General features: G+C 44.6%; 2 protein-coding genes across 2 annotated transcripts in view; one reads left to right on the top strand and one right to left on the bottom strand.

Moving 5' to 3' along the window:
• Positions 1 to 933, bottom strand: part of LOC140733018 (E3 ubiquitin-protein ligase RNF19A) — an 85,108-nt gene extending 84,175 nt beyond the window's left edge. The window contains exon 1 of the mRNA XM_073055782.1: positions 553 to 933. The gene's annotated coding sequence lies outside the window, so the exon portion shown is untranslated. The remainder of the gene's footprint in view (positions 1 to 552) is intronic.
• Positions 934 to 1,018: 85 nt separating this feature from the next.
• LOC140733017 (uncharacterized) overlaps positions 1,019 to 21,519 on the top strand; it is a 54,880-nt gene continuing 34,379 nt past the window's right edge. The window contains exon 1 of the mRNA XM_073055781.1: positions 1,019 to 1,268. Within this exon, the coding sequence (XP_072911882.1) occupies positions 1,229 to 1,268 (40 nt within the window). The 5' untranslated portion in view covers positions 1,019 to 1,228. The remainder of the gene's footprint in view (positions 1,269 to 21,519) is intronic.

Here is a 21,519-nt window from a genome sequence, read left to right as displayed (position 1 = left end):
GACTACGGACCGAATAAATGGAAAATCAAACCGTTTTTTTATAAAGGGGAAATGCCCGTGCGGACGGAGCACGGATACCGGACCAGGTGGGTATAATAGGGGCAAACGGGGCTCCGCCACAGTAGATCGCCCTCAGTTATTACAGGGGGTGTGTTTGGGAGTGCGGGGGAGCGGTGCAAGGTCTTGGTGTGACTGGGAGGATGGGTGCTAAGTGCCCCCACACCCTGTCTGGGTGTGACAGAGGGTGGAGGGGGATCCGGGTGTGACTCGTACCGTGGAGGGGGATCTGGGTGTGACTCGGACAGTGGTGGGGATCCGTCCAGCGGGGCCCGGGTGTGACCCGCACGGCGGAGGGGATCCGTCCCGCGGGGCCCGGGTGTGACTCGGGCGGCGGGAGGGGGAATCCGTCCTCAGCGGACAGACGGAGTGCGGGGTCTCCTCGGCCCCACACCTCGAGACCGTCCACGTCCCCGCGCGGCCGCCGGAGCCCGGCAGTCCGGTGTGCGGTGACGGTGAGAGGCAGAGCAGTGTCGGGGCCCGTCGGTCACCTACCTCCCCCCGGCCGCCACCGCCACCGCCGCCGTCGCCGTCGCCACCCGCCAGCTGATCCCGCTGGCCTCCCGACCCACACACGCTGGAGAACGTCACCAGAACCTGCGCACCCGGTCACGTCATCACTCTCCGGGTAAACATTGCGTCACGGAACGCGGCCGCCACTGTGCCGCCCGGTACATTCAGTTGGGTCGTTTGCGAAGTGCACCAACGTTAATAAATCCGGGCATCCGCTTCATACTGTGAGAGCATATGAAGCATTTCAATAACTTCGACTTTGTCTCACTCCGGTGATTGTAGTCAACACGTCATTCCCGCCTGTAGCCTGAGAACCATTGCAGGAATCAGTCCGTTTCCAGCAAAGCCTCCGCGGCCACTCCAGGCCTACCCCGTCCCCTGGGACTACAACTCCCAGCAGGCCGTAAAACGACCGCGGTCGTCACGCGTAGCCGGCGTGCGTGCGCAGTGAGGTCAGGCGCCGAAGCGGAGGGAGGGGGAGGAAGTGATGGATTTCCTTCCTGCACTTGGACGCTCAGGCACCGAAGGCTCGTTAATGGCTGATAGTTTGAAGCAGGAAGTAGGGGAGCTTTAAATTCACTTTCTCCACGTTAGCGAATGTCGGCTGCCTGCGAATGCTGCTTTTCCAACTCAGGGAGAGTTTGAGCTGCGGTGGAAAATGCCCAGGAGGAAGCAATCCAACCCGCAACCTGTGAAAAGTAAGTGGAGAGCCCGCAGCGTGTGTGTGAATGAGGGGAGGAGAAGGCATGCGATCCCTGCTCTCCCTCCTACTGAACTTACTGTGCTGACCCTGTACACTCACGGCGGCCAAAACAACGCAGTCAGCCTTCCTAACTCACCTGAGAGCTAACCATTCCCTTCTCCCGGCGTCACTTTTAAAACAGGTCCTGTCTGCACCTGCTGTCGTTCTTTTCCTTGTTTGCATCACTTTCTGTTTTACTGGAAAGCGATCGAGGCCCGTAAAGTGTGAGTCAAATCCGAGTTGTCGAGGTTTAAACTTAAATTGCCTTAGTAGTTAAGCAGCGTATCTTCAACCGCAGTCTTTTTAAAATTTCTATAAGGACTTTTATTAAAGGGAAAAATCAGAATAGATTGAGCGGAGTAAAGGGTAATGCTCTCTCACATACCCGAATTAGAGGTTTGTGAAGACGGTATTGCCACTGTTCTAGACTTTTCTAAGTTGTATTGCAGATTTTGGTTGGTATTGATTGACTTCTCTGTTTCTGACGGGGGTAGGGAGAATGTGAGAGTTTGCTACAAGATAATTGATTTTTGAAGGAATTAGTTGTAACTCGGAATCAGGTTTGATATCACCGGGATATGTGAAATTTGTTAGCCGGCAGCAGTACAATGCAATACATGATAAATATATCAATTACAGTAAGTATATATGTATACTAAACAGTTAAATTAAAAATAGTGCTAAAACAGAAATAATAATTTTAAAAATCTGTAAGTAACAGAAACCTCAAACAGATGGATTTTCGATTAGCCACACTGGGAAGCAAGGAGCCAACTTGGCCATGGCTAATATTAAGCACAAGATATTCTGCATATGCTGGAAATCCAGAGGAAAAGCTCAAAATACTGGAGCAACTGAGCAAATCAGTCAACATCTATGGTGGGGAAAACACAGTCAACGATTTGGACTGAGACCCTTCATCAGGACTCAGGGAATGGGGCAGAAGGTGGGCGAGGGGAGGAGTACAAGCTGGCAGGTGAGACCAGGTTACCTTCCCACCCCCCCCACCCCCCACCACATTTTTATTCTGGCTTCTGCCCCTTGCCTTTGCAATTCTAATGATGTGTGTGTTGCTGATACGTAGATGCCACAAGACAAAAGGAAGGCTGATGACATGTAGGCTTTTGTGGTGAGACGATTTGAATACAGGAGTGATGAAGTCTTTCTACAGCATTAAAGAAGACAGCACATGAAGTATATGTACAATTTTGAACTCCTTAGTACTAGAGGCTTTGTAATGCATTGGTCAGACCACGCTTGGACTGTTGTGAGCAATACTGGGCTCCTTGTCTAAGAAAGGATATGCTGGCATTGAAAAGAGGCCAGAGGAAGTTCACGAGAATGATCCCGGGAATGAAAGGGTTAATGTATGAGGAGCATTTTGATGGGTCTGGGCCTGTACTCACTGGAGTTTAGAAGAACAAGGAGAGATCTGGCTGAAACTTATTGAATATTGAAAGCCCTGGATAGAGTGGATGTGGAGAGGACATTTCCTGAAATGGGTGAGTCAAGGACGAGGGGATAGCTTTAGAATAAAGGGGCGTCCATTTATAACAGATGAACAGGAATGTCTTTAACCAGGAGGTGGAACGGGGGAGCAGATTCTAATGGGCTAATTCTGCTTGTGTTCTTAACCGGAAGAAAAGGATACATTTGCCGTAGCGGTTGTGCAGCAATGAATTAACATTCTAATTCTGGGGATGGTGGGTTTGCCACATGAGGAGAGGGGTGAATAGAACATAGAGCACTACAGCACAGCCACAGGACCTTTGGCCCACGGTGTCTTGCCGACCTAATTAAATTAGTAATCAGATATCCAACTGGGTTAATGCCTTCTAGCTACATATTGTTCCATTTCCTGCACATTCATGTGCCTATTGAAGAGCCTCTTGAATGTTCCCATTGCATTTGTCTCCAGCACCACCAGCCCTGGCAGCGTGCGCTCAGAGTTTAAAAACTTGATCTTCACATCTCACCTGAACTCACCCCCTCACTTTAAAGGCATGCCCTCTAGTATTAGATGCCTGAAACCTGGGGAAAAACAAACCGCTGTCTATGCCTCCCATAATCTTATAAACTTCTTTCCGGTCTCCCCTCTGCCTCCAATGCCCCAGGGTAAACAATAAGAAGTTTGTCCAACCTCTCCTTTTAGCACGTGCCTCCATCCCAGGCAGTATCCTGAATGTGTATTCTCCCAAGATTGCATGAATGCAAGATGATCTCATTTGATATTGATGAAGTTTTCTGCAGGGCTCATATGCATAGATGCAGGGAGGATGTCTTTTCTTTGGCACAGTGGCCTGGAGCAAAAAGTCCACAGCCTTGCACCTGATGGAGATTTCTTCAGTTGGTGATGTTGAGTCTTTGACATTGCTTATCCTGGGCACTTAGTCATTAAATTTACCAAAACTACAGATTTCTGGCTAGGAAGTGAATCAATGGATGTGGGGACAGTGCGGAAGAACAGGGCTGACGTACATGGTCAGCCAGGATCTTGCGAGGCAGAGTCTGGATCGAAGGGCCAGATGACTTGCTGCAGCTCCGAACTTACGTGAGCTGTTTGTTGAGTTTTCAATATACCTGGGGAAGTCAAGTAAAAAAAAAATTAGAAAACCTAAGTCAAGCAGACCATTGTTGGTAAGGTCCTCAAAACCAGTAACGTGTTTGATTGCTTCAATTAAAGGTATAGGAAAGGTGAACAAGGTCCAAGACTTGAAACTTCTTTTTGGGTCAAACAGCCTTTATAGTCTGCAATGAGCGTCTGGCCACCATGGGGAGGGCTCTTTTTCCACATGGATATAAAGGGTGGGTTTGGTCTTTCTAAACTTCGCTTTTGGTTCACCTTAACGGTTGGTGCAACGCTGTTATAACTGAGGAGTGAGAGTTCAAACCCAGTGTCCTCTGTAAGAAGTCTGCACGTCCTCCCTGTGTGTGAGTGTGTTTTCTCCAGGTGCCCCAGTTTCCTACTGCAGTCCAAAGACACGCCGATTAGTAGGTTAATTGGTCATTTGTAAATTATCTCATGATCAAGTTCGAGTTAAGTCAGGGTTGTCGGAGGTTGCTGGGCAATGCAGCTTGAAGGGCCTATTCTGTGCTGATTCTCTAAATCAAGTACAATAAATAAAGTAATTTTCCAACAAGTGTCATTTCTCAGTTGGGCTGTTGGAGGTGGAATGTTTAACAAAGACACATAATCACACCAAGCTATTTGGCCTCTTGATATTATTTTGATATGATAAATATAAATAGTTAAGCTCATCACACCTACTGGGGCATAAGTCATTGACAGTTGCTCACCAATGTTGTCTGTCCTGGGCTAGTCTTGCATTTTATCCCAGGTACAGCCCATCTTCTTAGTGTATCCTACCTCTCCCAGAGATGATGTCTTTGGAATTTCTGTAGCTCCGGGTTTTTACAGGATGGGGTTGCTAGCTCCATGCTCAACCCTCCTCTTTTCGTATCGGGCTTGGGACCGTCCATGGTGGAGTTCTCTGATACCAACCCTAATAATAATTCTGCAGCCTGTCAGAGGAAGAAAATGCTTCCTGATTTCACTTGTGCTGTGGCTGCCACATTTAGGGTTGCACTCACTTGGTCTAGCTTTCCTCACTGAATGAATTGATTGTACTTGTTTATCACGCCAAAGCCCTCAATTAGTTCACATCCAAAACTCAAGGGAAGGTAAGGCAGACATATTGTAACCCCTTAAGCCTTGATTTATTCCAGTAATTTGCCCTGCTAACACCTCCAAAACTAGTATGTTTTGTGGCTTTCGGTGTTCTGAACTCAACGTGTCCAAGGCTGTTTGAGTTCACCTTTAATTATTAGCCCCTTAAGCTAATGAGGATAGGTTGAGCGAGCCAGGGTTTTTTCTCTTTGGAACGAAGGAGCATGAGAGATGGCTTGGTAGAGGTGTACCAAATGATGAGAGGCACAGGTTGAGTGGATAGCCAGAGGCATTTTTTTTTCCCCAGGGGGAAATAAGTATCACAAGGAGCATAATTTTAAAGTGATTGGAGGAAAGTACATGGGTAAGTTTTTTTTTAAACACAGTGGTAGGTGTGTGGAATGGGCTGCCGTGGGTGGTGGTAGATTAGGGACGTTTGAGAGATTCTTAGGTAGGCACATGGATGGTAGAAAAATAGAGAGCTATGTAGGGGGCAAGGGTTAGATTGATCTTGGGTTAAAAGGTTGGCACAACATTGTGTGCTGAAGGGCTTAGACTGTACTGTAACAGCAAGATGAACTCTCTTCATATCCTTTATTCAGCTGTACTTGTAGTTAATTATGGATGTGGAGCAGGAATTATTTTCCTGGTTAAGACTACTCTGATGAGCCTTGATTGAATTGAAGATGCTGTTTGGCAGAAGACATTTCCACTGCAGGGGTGGGTAATGATTTGGCTGCAGCATTTAAGAGAAATTTGGACAGGTGCATGGATGAGGAATATAGTCATACTGTGGGTAGATGGGACTAAGTAGAAAAATCGGTTGGCACGGACATGAGATTCTGCAGATGCTGGAAAACCAGAGCAATCAACACAAAATGTTGGAGGTACTCGGCAGTTCAGGCAGCATCTGTGGAGAGGAGTAGACAGTTATTGTTTCAGACTGATGTCCTGATGAAGGGTCTCGGCCAGAGACGTTGACTGTTTATAAACCTCCATCGATGCTCCCTGACCTGTTGAGTCACTCCAGCATTTTGTGTGTGTTACTGAAGCAGAGATTAACCTTCCTGCAGTTTCAAAGTGCTGATGCTGATTTCTTGTGACACTCAGTGTGAACATTTCTGAGATTGGAAAAATTCTGTTTTTGACCTGCACATTGCAGTTGATTCACCTCAATCAGGTGCTACAAATCATGATTACACTTCTTGCGATAATTTGGGCAGAGCCATTTTCCTGGCACTTTCACCCGTGATCTCTGTGGAATAACCTGTGCTGGCTGTGCAGCAGGGGAATCTTGTGAACGAGACTGAGACTGGATTTGCTCCGGTACTCTATTCAGCAGCCTGTCAGTAGTCACCGTCACACTTCAGTGCTGTGAGTAAGGTCACTTAGGGCAGTACAATACTGCCTGTGAAATCTGTGCCTTCAAGAGAGGAGGGCAGGGATAAAAGCTGAGAATGTACCTGAGCAAATGTCCACTGTGGAGCTTTGTAGGTGTACAGGGGCAGATCAGAGCATGTTCATCTTATGATCTTATTTATTTATTTATTTTTAAATAGAAGAGATGCTGCAGATGCTGGAAATCCACAGCAACTCACAAAATGAATGTCCTGATGAAGGGTCTCGGCCCAAAACATCAACAGTTTATTCCTCTCTATCAATGGCTCCCAGCATTTTGTGCGTGGCGGAGTGAAGGTACATCTCTACCAAAGGAGGTGTAAGGCACTCCTTTCCAGTACTAGCATGCGGGCCACCCTTGGGTAAGCTGTAGCACCTGCTTAGCACCCCCCCACCAATCAGGGTCACGTGAAACCATGGGAGCAGGTGGTGGATGACCATACGAGCAGCCGGTGCAGATCACAAGTCCTGGTTATGCGGCCACTGACGCCAGGCAGACAATCTCTGAAAAGCATTGAGAGTGGCTGGGGTCACCCGTCTTGTAAAAACATTGGCCTGCAGAAGACAATGCCAAACCGTTTCTGTGGAAAAATTTGCCAGTCATGGGCAAAGACCACGATCACCCACGTCATATGACATGGCACAAAATGATGATGTAGCTAGTTTTCCTATCGCGTTTGCCTATGATCATTTGTGCAGTGTGATTAAATGTGATATTAGAGTATAAACGAGACACTGGAATCTGGAGCAACAAACAATCTGCTAGAGGACGGCAGCGAGTTGAGCAGTGTCAGTGGGAGGAAAGGAATTATCAAAGCTTCAGGCTGCAAGCCAGCATCAGGACTAGGCCTGCATAGAATGGATGTGGAGAGGGTGTTTCCGATAGTGAGGGAGTCTTGGACCCGAGGGCACAGCCTCAGAATAGAGGGATGCCTATTTAGAGCAGAGATGCAAAGGAATTTCTTAGTCAGAGGGTGGTGGATCAGTGGAATTCATTGCCACGGACAGCTGTGGCGGCTAGGTCATTGGGTGCATTTAAAGTGGAGGTTGATAGATTCTTGATTAGTCAGGGCTTCGAAGGTTATAGAGTAAAGGCAGGGGAATGGAGTTGAGAGATATAATAATCAGCTTTAATCAAATAGTGAGGTAGACTCTGAATGGCCTAATTCTGCTTCTATTTCTTTTATTGCTTGGAATACAGCACTTGTGTAGAGAAAGAATTCTTATTGCATTTGAAAATATAACTAGTACACAGAAGTATGACAAAGTGTAGAAATCAGATTTTTTTCATTGAACACAATAAATGGCAGTAATCAGAGAAAAGTACAAAACAGAAACTGACCCTTCAGCCCATCTAGACCGTGCTGAGCCATTTAAACTGCCTACTTCTATCGACCTGCACTGGGACCATAGCCCTCCATCCCCCTCCCGTCCATGTACCTATCCAAACTATTCTTAAATGTTGAAATCCAGTTAGCACACACCTCTTACATTGCCAGTTCATTCACATTCTCATGACCCTATGTTCCCTTTAAACTTTTCACCTTTCACCCGTGACCTCTGGTTATAGTCCCACCCAGCCTCATAAAAAGCCTGCTTGCATTTACCCCATCTAAACCTTTCATAATTTTGCATACCTCCATCAAATCTCCCCTCAATCTTCTATGTTCTAAGGAATAAAGTCCTAACCTATTCAATCTTTCCTCTACAACTTGGGTCCTCCAGTTTCGGCAATATCATATAAATTTTCTCTGTACAGTTTCAATCTAATTACATCTTTCCTGTAGGTAGGTGACCAAAACTGCACACAATACTCCAAATTAGGCCTCACCAACATCATGTACAATTTCAACATACTGTCCCAACTCCTGTACTCAATACATTAATTTATTAAGGCCAATGTGCCAAAAGCTTTTATTACGACCCTATCTACCTGTGATGCAACTTTCAAGGAAGCATTCCCAAATCCCTCTGTTCTACTGTACTCCTCGGTGCCCTACCTTTCACTGTGTAAGAATACCCTGGTTGGTCCTGCCAAAGTGCAACACCTCACACTTGTCTGCATTAAATTCCATCTGCCATTTTTCAGCCCAATTTCCCAGCTAGTCCAGATCCCATTGTAAGTCATGATGACCTTCCTCGCGATGCACTACACCGTTAATCTTGATGTCATCAGCAAATTTGCTGATCCAGTTAACCATATCATCCAGTTTGTTGATATAGTTGACAAACAACAACAGATCCAGCACCAATCCCTGCAGCTCTCCACCAGATAAAGGCCTTCAGTCAAAGAGGCAACCATCTACTACCACTCTCAGGCTTCTCCCACAAAGCCAATGTCTAATCCAATTTACTACTTCCTCTTGAATACCAAGTGACTCCCATGTGGGACCTTCTCAAAGGCCTTGCCAAAGTCCATGTGAACAACAACCACTACTTGGCCTTCATCAACTTTCCTGGTAACTTCCTCAAAAAAGAACTATAAAGATTGGTTAGACATAACCTACCACACATTAAGCCATGCTAACTATCCCTTATCAGTCCATGTGTCTCCAAATACTCATATATCCAGTGTCTTAGAATATCTTCCAATAACTTTCCTACTACAGATGTCAGGCTCACTGGCCTATTATTTCCTGGTTTATTTTTAGAACCTTTCTTAAACAGTGGAACAGCATTAGCTATCCCCCGGTTGCTCAGGAAGATTTTAGTATCTCTGCTAGGGCCCCTTCATTTTCTGTACTTTTCTCGCGCAGGGTCTGAGGGAACTCTTTGGCATCCCCTGGGGATTTATCCACCTTAATTTGCCTCAACCAAGCAAACAGCACCACCTCTGTAATCTCAGTAGGGTCCATGATCTTGATGTTGCTTTGCCTTACTTCTATAGATGTCTCCTGAGTAAATACGGATGCAAAAAAGTTCATTTAAAATCAACCCTCTTCTCTCCCCCCCCCCCCCCCCCCCAAATCTCTTGGCTCCACACATGCATTACCATTCTGATCTTCCAGAGGACCAATTTTGTTCCTTGCAACCCTTTTACTCTGAACATGCCTGTAGAATCTCTTGGGATTCTCTTTCACCTTGTCTGCTGGAGCAACCTCATGCCTTGTTTTAGCTCTCTTGATTTCTTAAGTGTTCTCTTGCATTTCTTATACTCAAGTACCTCATTTGTTTCTGCCTAACTACCTTCTATGCACCTTTTTTTTCCTTAACCAATGCCTTAATATCTCTTGAAAACCAAAGTACCGTATACCTGTTATCTTTACCTTTGATACTGACAGGCCATACAAGCTTCATACCTTCAAAATTTCACATTTGAAGGCCTCCCACTTAACCAGGTACACTTTGCCACAAAGCAGCCTGTCCAAATCCACATTTGCCAGATCCTTTCTGATACCATCAAAATTGGCCTTTCTCCGACCTCGAATCTCAATCCGCAGACCAGGGTAACACACCAAATACTCGAGGAGCTCAACAGGTCAGGCAACAGCTACGGAAAGGAATGAATGAATGGTTGTCATTTTGGGACAAGACCCTTCATAATTTTTCTTAAGTTTTTGTCCTTGCTCACCTGAAACGTGTTCTTCTAAATAAGTGGAAGCTCGGTAATAGTAAGACAAAAAATAGTAAAGTAGATTTTGATGTGTTTTGTCATGTCACCAGTCTGTGTGAGAAAGCACAGTTATTAAGCTCAGTGCCATGGGATCAGAATTGGAAGAATAACTGAAAGATTTTCTTCATTAACAAGCTTCTAGATTTCAAACAGTGTAAATTGGATTCTAGTCCAGTTAGGAACTCTCAGCTGTATTCTTCACGCCAAGGATATTAAAGCAAAATTTAAGGGCATTTAGAATATAAAACAGTATGGGCCCTTCAGCTCATGATGTTGTGCCGAGCTACTCCATGATCAATCTAAACCACCCCTATATAGCTCGTAACCCTCCATTTTTCTTAATTCCATGTACCTATTTGAGTTTCTTAGATGTCCCTTCTGTATCAGCCTCTACCATCACCCCTCGCAACACGTTCCAGGCACCTATCACTGTGTGTAAACTTTCCTCCACTCGTCTTAAATGGATGTCCTGTGGTATTGGCCATTGCCCCATTGAGGAGAAGGTGCTGACTGTCCACTCTCTCTATGCCTCTGATAATCTTGTACACCGATCAAGATGCCTTTCATCCTCTTTTTCTCCAAAGAGAATTGCCCTAGCTCGCTCAACTTCTCATATGACATGTTGTCTAATCCAGGCAGCATCCTGGTAAATTTTCTTTGCACCCTCTCTAAAGCCTCCACATTCTTCCTATAATGAGGTGAAGAAACTGTTCCTGAAACATTTGAGTGTGTGCCTTCAGGCTCCTGTACCACCTCCCTGATGGTAGCAATGAGAAGTGGGCATGTCTTGAATGGGAAAACAAAAATCTGAAATTTCATGCTGCTCTCAAATGGATAGAGTGAAATAACTAAATCATTTCTGCAATTCAACCTTGAGTCAGAGTACTACAACACAGGAAGGCTCTCCAACCCCAAAAACTATTTCATTATGGCTGATTTATTATCCCTCTCAACCTTATTCTCCTGCCTGCTGCATGGGTAACAGTTTTCTCTCCATATCGTACTGCCCTGGCTTGTATACTAACTTGCGTAGCTATCTATATAGTTGATAAGACAGAACATCCATGGTCAACTCCACCAGTGGAGGCCCCTCTGCTCTCCGGAGTCTCCTTGCACTCTTTCCTGGCAAACTTGTATCTCTCAAGTCTCAAGTTGTGTCAGATTATTCTTCCGAAACACTTAAGTAGGCTTCCTCCTTCCGCGTGACTGGATGACTCTTTGTCATCCATTCCATGTCTCGGTGAGACAGACCTACTCAGAACCCCATGCAAGTGCTCCCTAAGCAACCTCTACATTTTTGCTGCAACACGCAGCATCTGTGGAAAAGATTAAACAGTCGATGTTGGAGCTGAGACCCTTCATTGGGACTCCACATTTCTGCTGTGCATTTTGCAGAGAACTTCTGCTTCCGTCCGATGCCACTCAAAGATCAAAGTACGTGTACAATCCTGAGATTCATTTCCTTGTGGGGCATCCTCAGTAAATAGAAGGAAACATAATAAAATCAATGAAAAACTGAACATGACAGAGGTAGGCGAACAGTGACAGACCAATATTCATAAGGCAACTGTGCACAAAAAGGAAATAAGAAATATAGATAACATGAGATAGAGTCCTTAAAATGAGTCCTTAGATCGAGGGACCAGTTCAGTGATGGGCTGAGTGAAGTTATTCACTCTGGTTCAAGAGCCTGGTGGTTGAGGGGTAACAACTGTTCCTGAACCTGGTGGTGCAGGTCCTGAGGCTCCTGTACCACCTTCCTCATAGTACAGTGAGAATAGAGCATATCCTTGATGGATGCTGTTTTCCTGCCACAGCACTCCATGTAGATGCTATTTTGAGATGTGTATTCAGTACGATAAGACTTCCATGTAAGTGAAGGTATTTGCATGTTTGTCATTTAATTTGATAGGGAAATTACAGTCTGAGGTGGATTTCAACTTTGTGGCTTCAGTTGCTCATAATTTAGAGAACTGCACGACAAACAATACAAATGATGGGATTAGAGAAGCCAGTGAGTCTTTTGTTGTACCAAAACGTTTGCACGTACCTGCAGGGAATCTGTGCCAGTTAGCAAGATAGGAAGTTCTCAGTAAGATCAGAATCGGATTTAATATCACTGGCAAATGTTGTGGAATATGTTGTTTTGCAGCAGCAGTACAGTGCAATACATAATCATAAAAAAACTACATAACTTAATGTAATTTATAAAAAAGAATCAATTAGTGCAAAAAGAGAGGATAAAAAAGTACCTGAGTTCATTGTCTACTCAGAAGTCTGGTGGTAAAGGGGGAGATGCTGTTCCTGGAACATTGAGTGTGTGCCTTCAGGCTCCTGTACCAACTCCCTGATGGAAGTAATAAGTGAGCATGTCCTGAATGGGGAAAACAAAAATCTGAAATTTCATGCTGCTCTCAAAGGGATGAAGTGGAATGATGGAATCATTTCTGCAATTCAGCCTCGAGTCAGAGTACGACAACATTGGCCCATTGAGTCTGCTTCACCATTTCATTGTGGCTGATTTATTGTCCCACTCAGCCCCATTCTCCTGCCTTCCTGACTAATCAATAAACTCTGCTTTAAATGATGGCCTCCACAGCCATCCGTGGCAATGAATTGCACAGATTCACCACCCTCTGCCTAAAGGAATTCCTCCTCAACTAGTCCATGCTGACCTGATGGATGAAATTGCCATAATAATAGCAGATTGAGATATACCTTTCATCAGTTGATTATCTTTAGTGGCAGTTCATGTCTGCCTCTGAACTTTCCATAGATCGGAGATGAGTCTGTTACGTGGCTGCTGGGGATGAACTTCTATGAGGCCTTAACCAGACTTTTCCAAATGCACAATCTAGAAAGAGGTAAATGGTTGGCTGGCCCTCATTGCGGCTGTCTTGAGGGCAGCGTGCATTGGGAGTGAGACTGATTGTGCAGAGGGAGGACCTAACAAAGTAGTAGTGGTGTTGCAATCACTCGAATCGATCTTCTCCCAAAGGGCTACTTCCTTAATAAAGAACACCTATGTGTGACACTATTTAACGTGGGGAGGCTGATGCACAGAGAGCCGTGACACGGTCCTTGACAAGATCCTGGGTCCTGGGTCAAGATCCAGTGGCATGGAATGCAGGATGACTGGGGTCCCTTCACTGCTGGAGCCTTCCTCCGCCTTCACTGACATTGTGATGTGTCGATCTTCCTTGGTTGGTTTGACCATGGAGGTCTTGGTTGGATCACACTTCACCTTGCCACCATGGGTGACCCTACCAGGAGCCAAACTCCAGGCGGCATCACTCTTGGGACCTTAGGAGCTCTCATCCTTTACACCACAACAGAATGACAATCCTCAGAGCAGACCTGACCAGAAGGTCCCCTCTCACTGCTAACTGAATGCTTGTTGTGGCTGTGAGGTGTTCCACCAGATGGATTTGACAGTGTGCTTGAGAAACCATCCCTCAGGATTCACGTCCTTCTCCTGCAAGGATTTAAGCACTCTCTATCCTTCCCACTCTGCTGCCTGCTGGACTTGTGGTCAAAGACTTTTTTCTGTGAATGACAGATTATGAAGCGAGATGGAGCATTGCCCAGCAATGAGGCCAGGCCCTTTGTTTAGAGCAGGGGTCCATGGACCCCTTGGGATAATGGTGGAGATCCAGGGCATATAAAAGGTTGGGAACCTCTGGTGTAGAGTCATAAAGCACCACCGCACAAGAACAAGCTCTTTGGCCCATCTAGTCCATGATGAACTGTTACTCTGCCAAGTCCCATCAAACTGCACCTGGACCATACCCCTCCCATCCATGTACTTATCCAAACTTCTCTTAGGTGTTGCCATCGAGCCTCCATGCACCACCTCCACTGGCAGCTTGTTCCACTCTCTCACCACCCTCTGAGTGAAGGGGTTCCCCTTTAACATTGTACCTTTCACCCTTAACCCATGACCTTTAGTTCTAATTTCAAAGCCAGTTTACATTCACGCTATCCATTCCCTGGTTTGTAATACAAGGGACAGGTAGAACCTCAGAAGATGATGCAGTCTGTCAGATACTTTAAAAGAGAGACCTGGTATCCTAGTATGAGTGATTTACTATAGAGCCTAGAAGAGTACAGCACAGGAACAGGCCATTCAGCCCACAATGTTATGCTGAGCCAAACACATTAATAATCAAATAGCGAGCTAAATTAATTGCTTCTGTCTACACAATGTTAACTCCCTTCATTTTCCTCACATTCAGGTGCCTATGACAACGCCGCTTAAAAGTCCCTAATGATTCTGCCTCTACCAGCCTGAGGGCAGCATCTTCCAGGCACCCATCTCTCTCTCTGTAAAAACCTGCCCTTCACATCTCCTCTGAAATCACCGCCTCTCACCTGGAATCATCTCCGATATCTTGAGAGATGCCTCTCGGTGAAGGCTGCCGTGAGTTTTAGCGTGGCAGCGCTGCATTTAGTGATCCTGAGGAAAAGCGTGTTTGAAAATCAAGGCCTTCTTCCCTGCTGCTTTGCATCAGAGATCCCTTTCCATGGCTCAACAGTAATATTTTGCAAATAGTTATAACCACATCCTTCCAGAAGTTTCTGTTTGAATGTGCTCCCTTTCCCCTACTTCGACTATTGTTCTGTCTTTAACCTGCCCTTTCCTTTTGACATCATGGACTCTAAATTCTTCCTGTTGTCTCTGGTTTCAGTTGTGTTTCCATTACATCCCCAGCATTGAAACATGGTATATAATACTTACAGTAACTTCTCAACTTCACTTTGCTTTTTTTTGACTTCTTCCACCTTTGCATGTGTCCCTCCTTGCCATCAGGTGTGAGTAAACATGCCCAATGAGGGTAACCAATAGGGGGGGGGGGAGAACAGATGGTAAGCTGCATCAGCACATCAGTGCAAAGGAGTTTTATTTAGTGCCGGGTGGGGGCAAACCACACAAAAGCTGCCCAAAAGTTGTGAAGTAAGAAATGATTTACAAGCTGACAAATGAAAACAGACATGTATGTACAAAAATTTACAACTGTACAGAGGCTTTCCCTTTAACTCTCACACTTTGTCTTTAACTTTCCTATATAACTACACACCAAAGCCAAACTGAGGGTTTAAATCTGCCTGTTTAGGGTGTGGTGCGCCTGCTCCCACTAACACAGGCATTATTTTAGGATGCCCCAAACTGTCCCTTCGGGTCTTTTGGGGCCATTCTGCTCTCTACAAACCAAGGTAGCAGCGTTAGTGAAAATAAATGAAACTGTTTGGAATGTCTGTGTCTAAAGTCCATATTTTTACTTGATATAAACCAGGAGAGCACGTTAACTGAAGGAATTGTTTTGATTAGCCAAGCTAGCAATCGTTTTACTGTTCAGGTGTGTAAGTGGTGAACTTCCAAGAACTGCAGAACGGGAGGGTAAAAGTGTGTGAACTACTGGGGGAAAGTAGACCGAGGACAGAATGAGGAGGAGTGAATAACCGGGCAAAGGGGCAAAGTTAGCAGGAGAATTGGCATTGCCAGCCCGTTCTGTCATAGCGTGGTTGGCTACTTCATGCGCTGTCTTTACCTGCAGCTAGCGTTGTGGCATGGGTCAAAGGTTACCTTTATTTGTCACACAGTACAATTTATACCAGCGTCAGATATGCGGCAAAATGCATAATGTCCATCAAATCAGCGAGGATTGTGTCGGGGGCAGCCCACAAGTGTCGCTAGCACGCCCATAATTTACTAACCCTAACTGTGTGCGTTTGTAACGTGGGAAGAAATCAGAGCATCGGGTGGAAACCTTGATGATCAGAAGGAAAACGGACAAACACCTTGCGTACAAGAAGTGGGAATTGAACCCCAGTTGTTGCGCTGTAAAGCAATTGTGCTAAACGCTACATTACCGTGCCACCCTCTCTTCTAGTTCTCTCTTGGTTTAACGTCAGCATCATGACAAATAAGTTCTTGTGTGTGAATATGGTCTCCACTATTGCGGGGTATTATCCTTGTATTTTTCCTGTTGACAGTTTATTTGCTAGTTCCTGGTAAAGTTACTTTGTATGAAGATGCCTTTCACTTGCATGCTTAATGGTTATAAAGTTCAACTTTTTTGTCATCTGAGTGAGTGAGTGTGAGTATGTGCAGATAGATGTGTGTTGGTATACACACAGTGCCTTGGAAAAAAGTACTCAGCTCCTACAATTTTCACATTTTACTGTCTCATTTTCTAAATGTAAAATGCATTGAAATAGGATTTTTGAGCTAATCCATAAACCACAGTGCATTATATCAAATCAGAAGAAATATTCCAATACTTGTCACAGTTTACTAAAAATTAAAAACCAAAATTGAGGCTGAAAAAGTATTCATCCCCTTTGTAATTGCTGCACAAACTTTTCTCAGGTGCAATACTGTATATTACATTACCAATTCACCCTATTTGTTGATGTAGAAAATTGGAGGATCACCTGTTTAAAATGAATTCATAAGGATAAATATTCTTACAAGAATAAGTACAAGACATTTTCAAAGGCAATGAACATGCCTTGGAGCTCATTGCAGTAAATTGTGAAAAAAATATGAAACTGTGCTACACGCAGCGCTGCAATAACGACACAGAGTCGGTGAGCTGCAATTACAAAAGAGGTTTATTCAAACTTCGCGGCCTCGCTTTAAAGCCTTCCTGATCCCGCCCTCCCCGGGTGGGAATACTGTAGGGGGCGCGTATTCACAGTCCCGTCCCGTGCGCGGGCTTTTCCCCTTGCTGGTGAAGCAGGCTTGGCGCTCTCTTTGGGAACTGGCTCAATGCCGGCGCGCACCGCTTTGTGAGACGGTTCGAGTGCGCTGGGAAGTGGGTCGCCACAAAACCACAGCCACACTGTCAAGGTCAGACCGCCCCTCTAAACTTAGACACCAGAGGAGAATGGCACTTGTAAGAGAGCCCATGTGATGCCAACAGTCACCCTGAGTGAGCTGCAGAAGTACCTGACTCCACAGTCTCTCAGGCCTTGCCCATAAAGACTTTGCAAAATGTCACTTAGAAGATGCTGTAAAGATGTGGAAGAAGGTCTTGTGATAGATGAGACAAAAGTGGAGCTTTTGGCCTCAACACAAAGTGGTAGGAGTGGCGTAAATCTAATATTGCACATCAGCCAGGTAGCATCATCCCTATTGTAGAGTGTGGTGGAGCTAGCATCATGCTGTGGGGATGTTTTTCAGCAGCAGAGTCTGTAAATCTGGCCAAGAAGGATGGGAAGATAAATACTGCTAAATATAGAGAGATTCCAGGTCAAAATCCTGCTAGCCTCTACCAAAAGTTTAAACTGGTGAGGAAGTTCGTCTTTCACAGGAACAATGACCAGCACACGCCAGAGCAACCATGGAGTGGCTTTAAATGAAGAACATTGATGTCCTTGAGTGGCCCAGTTAGATTCTTGACCCTAACCCGATTGAACATCTCTGGCAAGATCGCTGCCCATCGCCCCCTCCCCAACTAACCTGGCTCAGCTTGAGCAACTTTGCAAAGAGGTATGGAGAAAATCCTGCTCCATCACATTATCCAAAAAGACGACTGGTTGTAATAGCTGAGAGGTGGTTCAACCAAGTACAGAGCAGAGGGAGGTGAATACTCTTGAATTGCTGACATGTCAGTTTTTGCATTTTTATTTTCTTCACACTTTACAATTTCCCCTGGGTTTTTTTTTGTCTCCAATGTTGGCGGGAAAAGCATGTGGTTCGCTAAAAAAAAATTCTCAATTAAATTGATCAAATTCCTCATTGTTATAGTCATTTATGTGAACAAAGGGTTTTGTGTGCGTGTGGACAGTTTTTTTTTATGTACCCACAATACATATCACATGTAAAACACAATATTACCACAAATACTGAAGTGCACAGCACAGATAAACGATACAGTAAACAGCTCACTGTTCTAGTGATGACAGGGTATTTATTAGTCTGTCAGCCTGGGCAAAGAAGCTGTACCCAGACTGGTAGTCCTGCTGATCCTGTTCCTCATTCTTGACAGTAGTGGGTCAAAGAGATTGTGGGATGAATGGTATGTATCTTCAACAATGCTTCGAGCCCTCGTATACAACACTCTTGTTAAATGTCAGAAGTGGGAGTGGGGGGGAGACTCCAGTGATCCTATTTACAGATTTTACTGTCCTCTGTGGGGTCTTGAGATCCAATGCTTGCAGCTTCTGTGCCACAGTGCCACAGATCACTGTCTGGTCTCCTGCAGAAAGTTGTTCGAGTAGGGACCGTGGATTGCGCAGCTTGGCCTACGGTATGTGGAGTTGGATGAGAAAGGTCATCTGAATTGGCATTTGTCCATTGACCTGTAAAGTTGTGCACTTCCCAATGAACCACTGAGGGCTTTCTAGACAAAGGATCACCTCCAACAGATCTCTGAACAGTCTGGGAACAGCACCATGCTTTCTTTTTTGCACTATTTTTATTTGTTTTTCCATTTCCTCCTGCTACAAAACAACTTTCACTTTAGGTACGTCAGTGATAAAGAACCTGATTCTTTCCTGTGTTACACAAGTGAATCATATTTATGTTCTGATTTTGTATGTAACCGGTATTGTATTCCCTTGAGGACACTTTCAAATGGGCAATGCCTCAAAAGGGAGACATCCATTAAAGACCACCATCACCAGGACATGCCTTCTTCTGATTGCGATCATCAGGGAGGAGTTACAGCTGAAGATGCATTCTCAATGATTCAGGAACTGCTTCCAATGCAGCCATGAACGCTAACTCTTTTTCTCTTTTTGCACTGTTCATGTATTTTTTTATGGTTTTACACAGTACTATAAAACATATAATACTGTGCTAAAGTGTGTATGTACATATACAGTTGCAAGAAAAAGTTTGTGAGCCATTTGCAGTTACCTGGTTTTCTGCATTAATTACTTATAAAATGTGGTCTGATCTTCATTTAAGTCACGATAATATACAAACAATCTGCCTAAACTATTAATACACAAACAATTGTGCTACTTCTCATCAATACTGAGTACACCATTTAAACAATCACAGTCTGGGTTCAAAAAAGTATGTGAACCTCTGGGGTAATGTTTTCTATTTGGAGACGGGTGTTCCAATCAATGAGATGAGATTAGAGGTCTGGATTGTAAAGGCGCCCTGCACTATTTTTTTCTGAATAAAAGAACATACCGTCAGGTTACTGACAGAGCCTGCTCTTCTCATGAAAGATCTGTTTACGTGCACCATGCCTCAAAACAACTTTCAGATGACCTTAGAAGGAGAATTGTAGAGATGCATGAAGCTGGAAAAAGCTATAAGAGCATTTAAGCATTGCTGCATATCTCTTGCAAACTTAAGACTACCTAGAGACAAAAGTTGAACTTTTTTGGCAGAAATGCACACTGCTATGTTTGGAGGAAAAAGAGCACTGCACACCAACACCAACACCTCATCCCAGCTGTGAAGCCTGGTGGAAGGAGCTTCGTGGTTTGGAGCTGCTTTGCTGCCTCAGGGCCTCGGCAGCTTGCGGTCGTTGAGGGAACAATGAATTCAAAATTGTACAGGAAAAGACAGGGTGGCAGTCTCTCAGCTGAAGCTTAATAGAAGTTGGATGATGCAGCAAGACGATCCTCAAGACGGGTAAATCCACAACAGAATGATTTAAAAAGAAGAAATTTCATTATTTGGAATATCCAAGTCAGAGTCCAGGCTTAACCCAGTTGAGATGTTGTGGCATGACCTGAAGCGGGATGTTCATGCTAGAAACATTGATGATCTGAAACAGTTTTGTATGGAGGAATGGTGTAAGATTCCTGCTCGCCGCTGTGCAAGTCTGATCAGCAGTCGCAGGAAATGTTCGGTGGAGGTTATTGCTGCTAAAGGAGGTTCTACCAGTTATTAAATATAAGGGTCCACATATTTTTTCCAGCCTGGATTAATTAAGCAATGTGTTCAATAAAGACATGAAAAATACAACTGTTTGTGTGTTATTAGTTTAGGCATATTGTGTTTGCCTATTATTGTGACTTAGGTGAAGAACAGGCCTTGTGTTATGAGTAATTAATTAATTCAGAAAACCAGGTCATTGCAAAGGGTTCACAAACTTTTTCTTGTGACTGTAGTTAAGTTACCTGCGACATTTCCACAGTACTGTATGTGTCAGTGTGGAGCAGAGAGCAAAGCATGTTGGGAATGGTGAGGGTGGAGTGCCAGGAGTGGGGTTGGTGGTGCAGGTGCAGACACACCCAGCCCTGAGACACCAGGCAGTGTCATTTGATTCTAAACAAGTTGGTTTATTGATCATTACAGAATGTCTCTCTGGTACTTCCCGCTCCCTCCCCTCTTCGCCCTTTTCCCAAACATGATTCCTCTTTCCCTGCCCCCTTCCCACTTTTAGTCCACAGTACAGACCAATATCTGAATTCGGTTGATCATCATTTACATATGTCATTAATTGTTTTTTGTGTGTGGCAGCAGTACAGGGAAATACTTAAAATTACTACTGTACTGTGTAGAAGTCTTGGGTACCCTAACTATATGTACATGCCCAAGATTTGCACAGTACTGTATATATTGTATTTTATAGTTTGCTACTGCAAAACAAATTTAACAACACATGCCAGTGATTTTAAATTTGATTCTGATTCTGTTACCTTCTCCCATTTTAGTTGGCCTTCCATTAGGCAAGAGAATGCTAGTGAAGATGTAACCTATGTTTAAATGGTGAATAATTTTAATTCTGCAGTCGGGGCTGAGGGTAACTCTGCCCTGACACTGAAACAAGAGCTGGAGTCTGGGAACTCTCAGAAGATCATCAGTGTTGAAAATGATTCGGAAGGTTTGAAAATGCTTTGAGAATCCCAAAATTGAAACTATGGTAGGCATGAGAGACCGCAGATACTGGAGCAAGAAAACAAACTCCTGGCAGAACTCCATGAGTCGGGCAGTGTCTGTGGGAGGGAAGGAATTGTTATTGTTTTATCAGTCATGATACAGGGTTTCAACTGAAACATCAGCAATTAGTTTCCTCCTACAGATGCTGCTTGACCTAAGTTCTTCCAGCAGTGTGTTGTTTGTATTTTTTTGCTGTGATTATAGGAGTCCTGTTTCTCAGGAATGTTGAAATATGACATGGAACAGTCCCTTCCGGCCTTGTGAGCCACACCACCCAGTAACCACTGATTTAACTAATTTAACCCTATCCTAATCACAGGCCCAATGACCAATTAATCTGCTAACCGGTAAGTCTTGGGACTGTGGGAGGAAACCCACGCGTACACAGGAAGGAATGTACAAACTTGCTTACAAAGGATGCCGAATTGATCTCCAAACTCCGACTCCCCAGGCTGTAATAGTGTCGCGCTGACTGCTGTGCGACAGTAGTGCCCAGTATCACTGAGTCGAATAGGAGCATCGAGGCATTGGGTTCGAAAGTCAGGAGGTTGTGTTGCGGCTTTATAAAACTCTAGTGAGGCCGTATCTGGAGTATTGCGTACAGTTCTGGTCACCCCATATTAGGAAGTATGTTGAGGCTTTGGGGAGGGTGCAGAAGTTGTTTACCAGGTTGC

The sequence above is a fragment of the Hemitrygon akajei genome, chromosome 9 (assembly GCF_048418815.1).
Source record: "Hemitrygon akajei chromosome 9, sHemAka1.3, whole genome shotgun sequence".
In the NCBI taxonomy this organism is placed as follows: Eukaryota; Metazoa; Chordata; class Chondrichthyes; order Myliobatiformes; family Dasyatidae; genus Hemitrygon; species Hemitrygon akajei.
The sequence above is the reverse complement of the archived record's forward strand: the minus strand, read 5'-3'. Positions and strand labels throughout refer to the sequence as shown.